Below are 8,923 nucleotides of genomic sequence, written 5' to 3'. Positions count from 1 at the left end.
TTTCAAGTTTTTTCTCCAAAGTTTGCATGCCTGTAACTCAAGAAGTATTCAAGATATCTTAATGCCCCTTTAGATATTGGGTCTTAAACTTTCCTTTTGGTATCTTCATTTGTAAGGCCCTATATGGTTCGATTCCAGAGATATTGGAATTTCAATATGGCTCCAGGAGTAAATTGTTAAAATGTACACATTTTCAGTGGTCAAAAACCAAATGTGGGTCAATTTGCAAAAATATGATACTTTTTTTCTTTGAAAGAGGAATGTGTGAAGAACAAATAATGTTGAAACTAGAGATGTATCTCATTTACTTCTGTCAAAACAACTGCATTGAACATACCTCTCTGAGTGTCTTTAAATATTATTTTTCCAAAGTTTGCGTGCCTATAACTCAAGAAGTATTAAAGATATTGCATTATGATTTTAGATTCTAGTTCTTAATAAACATTTTCAGTGGTCAAAAACCAAATGTGGGTCAATTTGCAAAAATATGATACTTTTTTTCTTTGAAAGAGGAATGTGTGAAGAACAAATAATGTTGAAACTAGAGATGTATCTCATTTACTTCTGTCAAAACAACTGCATTGAACATACCTCTCTGAGTGTCTTTAAATATTATTTTTCCAAAGTTTGCGTGCCTATAACTCAAGAAGTATTAAAGATATTGCATTATGATTTTAGATTCTAGTTCTTAATAAACTTTTCTTTTGGAATCTTAATTTTCAAGGCCCTACATCGTTCAGTCTCAGAGATATGAGGATCTCAATGAGGCTCCATTTTCAGATTGTTGAATATTACCTATTTTCAGTGGTTGAAAACCAAATGTTGGTCACTTTGTATACAGCGGATACTTATTGTATTTAAAGCAGAATGTCTGAAGAATAGGTAATGTTGAAACTAGGAATGCTTCATGTTTCCCTCTATCAAAACAATATCCACAGAAAATACCTGTCGGAGTGCTAAAAATGCCCTGTAATGGTCTCCAAGATTCTTCAAGAAACCTACATGCTAATAATTATAAAACGACATAAGAGATGTATACACAAATTAATAACACATAAATAAACCCCACCTCTAGAATCTGGTGCTTCTTTGAGGACAGGTGCTGTCGTCTGAGTGATTTCAACAGAAATGGAAAGGTAGTTTTTCGAGTAGAAATATAGATGGAACTTTTTCTTCTCTTTGGGCACTCCGCACGCTGACCTCCACTTCCCCTCTCATTTTCAGTGTCTTCATTCTCTCTCCCATTACCAGAATCATCAGAGACGGACTCTGGTCTCTTAGATGATCCAAGTCGTCTTTCAGTTCGGACTGCTTTAGTCCTAGACTGTGTTATAAACAGGCTTTCACCAGAGTCACTGTACAGGGGAATGCAGAGATGTGATGCAGTGCATGAGAAAACATGTTCAAGTGAAAGACTTCAGTAAAATTAGAAACTTCATCTCAAAACATTATTAGATTATTTTATGATAGGGCTACACAAAGATTAAACTAATAACTCTGATTATTCTGCTCAAAAATTCTAATCACAATTATGAATCGGGAAATTTATTTTTACATTGCATTAGAATTGTTGCACTCATATGAGCAAATTAAGAAAATGTCAACTCAACTGCAAGGTTTATTTTAATTTATTTCTCTGATTATGAAAACTGGTATAACCTTAAGGAGCTTCTCTCAAAAGCTAAAACATTGAAATTCCAAATATTACAATAATTCCAAATTATGTTAATGTTTCTATTAAAACAACAAAAAAGACTTCGTATTGTAGCACATGAGAAACAATCCAGCATTTTAAAATGTCAAACTAATGTATACTTGGATAATTTTCAATCTGGTTTCTGACAGCATCAGATCATAATCTGACTGCATCATAATCCTAACCTTTACCTCCACACCAAAATCTCAAATGGACAGAAAGGGATTCATCTTTTGTGAATCGTTTAAAGATAAAAAATTGGTGAGGCCGGAGAATGTAGTGTACACTGGGAGCTTAGCTTGAAGTTGTGCTATAAATGGTGCTCATAAGCAGCTGTTCAACTTGAAGAGGAGGCTTGAACCTTGAAAATGGTTTTGTTTACGCGGCGCGATGCAACGCGTAAAAAGACAGTGTATAAGTCATTATAATCCGTAATTATGTCTCCACTGGATGCAACAAATGCCTCGTTTATAATGGGTTTTAATGTTTTTGAATCATCGCCCCGGCCTGACAGGGCATCATCACGGTATGGTAGGGGCATAACATTTCCGTCACACGCTTGAGGTATTCGGCCAATCACAACGCACTGGATAGCTGGCCAATCACAGCACACCTTGCTTTTCAGACCGACGAGCTTTGTAAATATCGACGCGTTTCAGAAAGGTGGGGCATAGAGGAGCAACAATAATGTACAGTATGTGGAAAATAATGTTTTTTTTTAACCTTAAACCGCATAAACACATTTCCATAATTAATGTACAGTATGTGGAAAATAATGTTTTTTTTTAACCTTAAACCGCATAAACACATTTCATTACACCAAATACACAAAATAATGTTCTTTTTAGCAACATCATATGACCCCTTTAAATACATCAGGGGTGTGAGATATATATCGTCTGTGATAATATCGTAATTGTTGTTTTAACGATGTGCGATTTTACATTTTCAAGTATTTTACAAAATCCATTCAAACCACAGAGTGCACGCATACATTACGTGAAGTCTAGAGACTAAAGTTAGTGCGAGTGCGCATTTAGATTGCGTTCTTTCATTGCATGAATGATTCAGTCAGTCTAATAAAATACATTTAGAATGATCACAAATTCAAGACATGGGGACAGAAAATTTATATATTTATACCACTTCATATAGTTAATAAATTTCAAACGAAGAGTGCCATTTTTTTCTCCAAAAATTTTTATACAACAGTTCAATAAACAAGAAGTAAGAGACTTACGTTTTAGACACCATATTTCCTGTTTATAAATGCGGCATTTTGACAACAAAAAATCATTCCAAACACAGCCACAGCACTGTTTTGAGTATCTGAGCAACATGACGGTGTTTTGTTCCTGAATGAATCAACTGTTTAAATGATTCGGTTCAATCTTAACAGTAACTTGCTGCCACCTGCTGGCGTTTTAATTTCACATTTAAAGTTTATTTTTATTATTTAAATAATTTCAAATAACAGTAGTCAACGTTTTATGTTTAATATATCAAAACATTATTCATGCATTTGTAATTGCAGGTTAAATGCATTCATGTCCCGCATTAAACATTGTGTATACATCTAAATGCCACGTTAGATGCAGCTTCTGTGTTTCCTCTGCATTGCAAATATGAATTTTGTTGATACTGATTTCATAATTCACTGATTAAATGCAAGAATTTGACTCAAAATATAATGGACACTTTTAGAAAAAAATGGCTTTATAAAGGTAAAAATGCCCATAAAATGTAAAAATCAATTTAAACTTATTGGAAAAGATTCATTTCTATCAGTGTGAACTGACCACCACACAGAATATGAAGAATATCAAAAACAGGTGCTGGGAGGCGCGAGCATTAGTTAATTCAGAGACATTCCCTTGACAAAAAGAGCAAAAGAAAAATCATTCGCTGCTTTAATAGCTTTAATGGATATTTGCGTTATGTTGATGTTAATAAAGTAATTCGGTGTGAATACAGTAATGGGGGGGGTGTTGGGGGGGCGCGAGTGAAATTAGACAAACTTGGGGGGGCGCATGTCCTAAAAGGTTGAAAGCACCTGACTTAGGTTAAATTGATTCCAGTGTATATTTAGCCTCTCACCAAGGTATACGAGGCAAAATATTTAAAGATTAATAGAAGCAACACAACCGCACGTCTAGTTTCCAATACAAGTCTTGTTTTACCTGTCCGAAGAAGGTTGGTGGACTGTAGCATCACTTCTTTTCTCCACGGTGCTGGTGAACTGCTCAAAACACTCATTGATCGAGTCAACAACATCAGGCGGGGGAGTTTCGAAGATGAGCTCCGAGTGCGGATCAATGTCGATCAGATCTCCAACCTGCGCCACAACCGGTACATTCTTCCGCGTGCTCGGCGACGCAAGCTGGGTTGTGTCGTCTTCGCTGCTGAGAGCCATACTTATTTAATCCACTGATCTGGTGAATTATCATGTAAGTTATTCCTACCACGGGAGACTTGCACGATGTGGAATATCACTGATTTGCGCAGCCTTGACGGGTGCTTGTGAAACACCGGCTATTTCTGCAACAGATTAAACACGAACACAAAAGTACTGGCCAAAAAAGAAATTAAATAAAAAATCAGAAAACGTTGTCTCTATGCCAAACATATCCACGTGTTGCACGGTTCTGTTTTCATTTAGCGGGCGCCATTCAGTTCCGCACACTCGCCCAGGAAACACGTCAGCTGGTGATTGGTAGCGCGCATGCGCGCGTCATCTTCTTCTTCTACGATTTAATGGCGGTTGATAAACCAATTTATGCTGTATTACCACCATCTGGACTGGAGTGTGAAACATTAACGGGAAGGGGGGGGGGAATTTAATATGAAATTTAATACTCCTATGTTTCTCAGTTTCTTAAATAACTCCTCTCTTTCTTTGGTATATACTGCACAATGTAAAAGTACATGCTCAATAGTCTCTGCTTCACTGCATGTAGTACATAATCCTGACTGATGTTTCCCAATTGTGAATAATGAATGATTTAAACCAGAATGTATAATTCGAAGTCGAGTAATAATTATGTCTTCTTTTCTATTGTTAAAGCATATTCTCCCTTTGCCAACTTGTTTTTGGATATTGTAGCCTATAGGTGTCTGCCCTTTAAATCCTTGTCCCACATTTCCTGCCACTTTTTATTCATGTGTTCTTTAATTCTTCCTTTTATTTCTACTTTACTCAGTGGAATTTGTACCTCAATGTTCATATGTTTAATTGCTTGTTTGATTGCTTCATTTCCTTGTACTCCTACATGTGCAGGTACCCATAAGAACCTCAGGACTATACCAATTTCCTGAATCCTAAGCAGATTTATAAGTACTTCATAGATTAAATCCTTTCTTGATGTTGATTGTTCACTTATTAAACTATTTAAAGCTGACAAGGTATCTGAACAAATGACTACCCTTGTAGGCTTAACTTCCTCCACCCATTGAATAGCTAATAAAATTGCTATTAGCTCTGTTGTAAAGACTGATACAAAATTAGTTATCCTTTTCTGAACGTTGACTTGTAATCTTTGGATATATACAGCTGCAGCTGACTTTCCTGATGTAGGATCTTTAAGAGAGAGAGAGATTAATAGGCGTGGTTTTCTCTGAAAATGTGTTGTTCGTGGATATAAAATTTTGCATACTGTGTATGTCATGACTTCCCAAGAGACATGTTCCATAATAAAGTATATATTATACATTCCCTCAACACAGTGTTTATGTTGAGAAAGGAGGAGCGATACTCAGGAGGCGTGTTTATGTTTTCTGGATGGCCAATCAATGCGTTTTCACGAGTTTACACGCTCCTTTCGCTCTGCTCAGAGGAGCTCTCATGCAGGAGCCTGACAGATCAATACACACACCAGAGTATGTGAGCGGAGCGGTGTGATTTTGACTGGGAGGGGGGAGCGGATTTTTTAAAAGTCGGAGCGTCGTGGTTTTCACTCGCTCCAATAGCTCTCCACACCACCGCTCCATCACGAGTACAATTCATGCTAACGGCCCGTAATATAACTGCATATTTAGCAAGAATTCACACGATAAACATATTTAGCTAGCTTGATAGAGAAGGATCACTCAAATCAGAAAGAATGTGAAGGCTATGATGACGGCAATGGACTTGAGCGGGATGTTATAGTTCTCAAGGAATTTGTTTGTTCCTTCTAGATAGCCTACTGAATATTCTCAGGTGAAAGCATGATTTAAACAGGTACAGCACGTACACGCAATCGCTCTCTCAATAGCCTAATGCATTCAAACAAATGTAATCTTACAGTGCTACTTCATCTGTATCCGATTTCGAATGAGCAGAAATCTGTAAGAAATGCAGCGATCCGTAGGTAAAATAACCAGTGGCGGCTCCAGGATTTTTTTTTGTGTTGGGGGGTGCTAAGGAGGGGCTTAACAGTTCAGAGGGGGTGCTAAAAAACTAAACTGAGTGAAAGTAATGAACGTCTATAAGCTTCAGCTATCTAAATAGCATGCAAATTCAGCCACCTTGTGTTTTTTATATAGGCTACAGCAGCTTCGAAAAAGGCAATTTTTTTTTTCTTTTTTCTGTGGTAATAAACTTCTCATATGCCAGTTATTAGTAATATAACTTCTAATGCCAAATATGACATTAACAAATTAATACAATATGAACGCACATAGAAAAGAGAGAAAGTAGGGATTTCTTTCTTTTTTCATTGTTTTATTTTATTTTTATTTTTTTACACTATTTAGTATTTTTTTCTGACCATCAAGTGTCAGTCACTCTCAATGCCAACTGGCAGGAAAACATGGTAAATTCTAACCATTTTTTTTACAATAGATAAAGTGCCGACATTATTTCCACACTATATTTAACTATTAACCATAACTATTTCCACACAGTGGCATAGCGGTCGGGCACGCACTGCGGGGGGCCCCACAAGTACACCCGGCTGCAGCCTGCAGATCGAGGCGGGGCTGCACCTGGGGCGGGGCTGCACGTGTCGCCCCGCCCACAACTGTTCTCATTGGTTAGTGGCAAAGTAATGACGTCGACGCCGCGGTAAACCGGAAATGCGGCTGAAACAATACATGGTAGTAATACATCAACACACCTGCTGGTAAGTTTCTGGTATGCCTAATAAGGTCTTGATTGGCTGGTTCAGGTGTGTTTAATTGGGGATGGAGCTGAACTGTGCAGGACAGTGGCCCTCCAGGTGCAGGATTGGGCACCTGCACTAGTGCATATACTGTATAGCAGCATAACAGTATGTAATATAAAAAACAAGCTCTACTTTCAAGGACTGTTAAACGTAATCATACTTTTTGTTGAATTATTATTAATAAATGTAGTTTACCGTTTATTTTAATAGATGCATAATTATTATTAATAATAATAATAATATCTAAATATTTTACATTGAATCATTTTATTCACAGAAAAACAATATAATTTTGTATAGCTATTGTTAATATTAACTTGTCCTATATTACTTCTGCTGGTTCAGTTTTGCCACTGTATTTCTTTTTAAGGGGCTTATTTTGGGAACACTATATCCTAATCATAATCCCACCAAAACCACACACACTAACGTTTCTAATGCTGCCTTCACGTGCTCTCGGAATTATCGTAAATACGAGTTTCCTAGGTAAACATTGCACATGAACGCCCTCCCATTTCGAAACTTTAATGCGATGAGCTCGTAATCACAACTTCAGAAGTGAGAATTATCAAATTTCCGATAGAACGTGAAGGCATTTAGACCTACGATGCTTTTGGGAAACGCAGCCCTGGTTATTTGCGTGATATGGTTGAGTGAGTAAAGTTACGCGATTTTATTTTTAAACTACTTCACCCTTCCTTTTAACAGCACACTAAACGCCACTTTAGAATTAAAACTTGTAATTAAACAAATTAGACAAGAGACGTAGCTCGCCTGTACTCACCATGCAGCGAAGAACAGCGGAAATTAAAACCCGCTAGAATCGACGTCAGGACGTGACGCCTTTAACCAATGAGAACAGTTGTGGGCGGGGCGACACGTGCAGCCCCGCCCCAGGTGCAGCCCCGCCTCGATCTGCAGGCTGCAGCCGGGTGCTTCTCGGGGGCCCCGCAATAACCTCCCCGTGCTGAGATGCGTCGTATCATGTGTCAACGATAGCCAGAGATATTGTCAAAAGCATCAAAAATTGGCAATATTAAGAGGACTTAGCATTTCCAATTTATGTAGGCCTGTTACATTCTTCCTATTATTAGGCCTATTATTATTATTATTATTATTATTATTAGGTTACTTTTATTATTAAATTACATGGAATTATTGCCCCGCATGACGCGCTGTGAGGGTAATTAAAGTTTAGGCTATTAGCTTACTCCTCATTGAAAATGTTTTTTTTTCAATGAGGTGTGCTGGGGCTAAGCACGTTTCTGATGGGGCTATAGAAACTCCGCTCACATACTCTGATACACACCGAGAAGGATGGCAAACACCAGCAAGACAGACAAGTTCCAGCTACACGTTCCAAATCTCGAGGAATTATGTCAGGGTAATCGGCGCATTTCATTTTAATATGTGCGTTTAAACGGGTATAGCATGTAGCATGACTAGTTTACTTCATTGTACTTGAGAAACCCAAATGACAGGACATGAGCAGTGATGCCAAGTCCGCGGTTTTCCCGTGGAATTGGGCTACTTTAACATTGTTGCCGCGGGTTTAACCGACCCCAATAACGTGATATTTAGCCCCTAAAATGCGAATTTTACCATGGGAACCCCACCAAAAACGTGTATTTTACCCCACCGTAATGCGATGTTTACCGGGGGATCCACCTCGAAACGTGATTGGGCTAGTTTTGAGTAGCAATTGGGCGGGTTTTGCTGTGAAAACCTGGCAACCCTGGACATGAGTCCAAAGTTCACAAGGACTATTTTGACCAGGGGTGCCCAAACTCAGTCCTGGAGGGCCGGTGTCCTGCAGAGTTTAGCTCCAACTTGCCTCAGCACACCTGCTGGGAAGTTTCTAGTATGCCTAGTAAGACCTTGATTAGCTTCAGGTGTGTTTAATTAAGGTTGGAGCTAAACTCTGCAAGACACTGGCCCTTCAGGACCGAGTTTGGGCACCCCTGATTTTGACCATGGTGATTTTTTATGGGCTTACATCTCTGCCACAATTCTGTGCGCGAACTGAGTTATTACAAGATAATAATTATGCACACCTGAATATGACATTTTTCACTTCCAGCCG

The 8,923-nt window shown here is 38.2% G+C and overlaps 2 protein-coding genes across 2 annotated transcripts in view; one reads left to right on the top strand and one right to left on the bottom strand.

Annotated features, from left to right (window-relative positions):
• The window catches only part of pho (phoenix), a 17,259-nt gene extending 12,833 nt beyond the window's left edge, over positions 1–4,426 (bottom strand). Inside the window, exons 1-2 of the mRNA XM_016517309.1 lie at positions 3,877–4,426; positions 1,070–1,355 (exon numbers count right to left, since the gene is read on the bottom strand). Coding sequence (XP_016372795.1) covers positions 1,070–1,355; positions 3,877–4,109 — 519 coding nt within the window. The 5' untranslated portion in view covers positions 4,110–4,426. The remainder of the gene's footprint in view (positions 1–1,069; positions 1,356–3,876) is intronic.
• Positions 4,427–8,111: 3,685 nt separating this feature from the next.
• The window catches only part of LOC107712137 (ester hydrolase C11orf54 homolog), a 7,604-nt gene continuing 6,792 nt past the window's right edge, over positions 8,112–8,923 (top strand). The window contains exon 1 of the mRNA XM_016517281.1: positions 8,112–8,224. Coding sequence (XP_016372767.1) covers positions 8,158–8,224 — 67 coding nt within the window. The 5' untranslated portion in view covers positions 8,112–8,157. The remainder of the gene's footprint in view (positions 8,225–8,923) is intronic.

This window comes from Sinocyclocheilus rhinocerous, unplaced genomic scaffold (genome assembly GCF_001515625.1).
Source record: "Sinocyclocheilus rhinocerous isolate Xijiao unplaced genomic scaffold, SAMN03320098_v1.1 scaffold1319, whole genome shotgun sequence".
Lineage (NCBI taxonomy): Eukaryota > Metazoa > Chordata > Actinopteri > Cypriniformes > Cyprinidae > Sinocyclocheilus > Sinocyclocheilus rhinocerous.
Note: the sequence above shows the minus strand (reverse complement) of the source record. Positions and strands in the feature narration are given on the sequence as shown.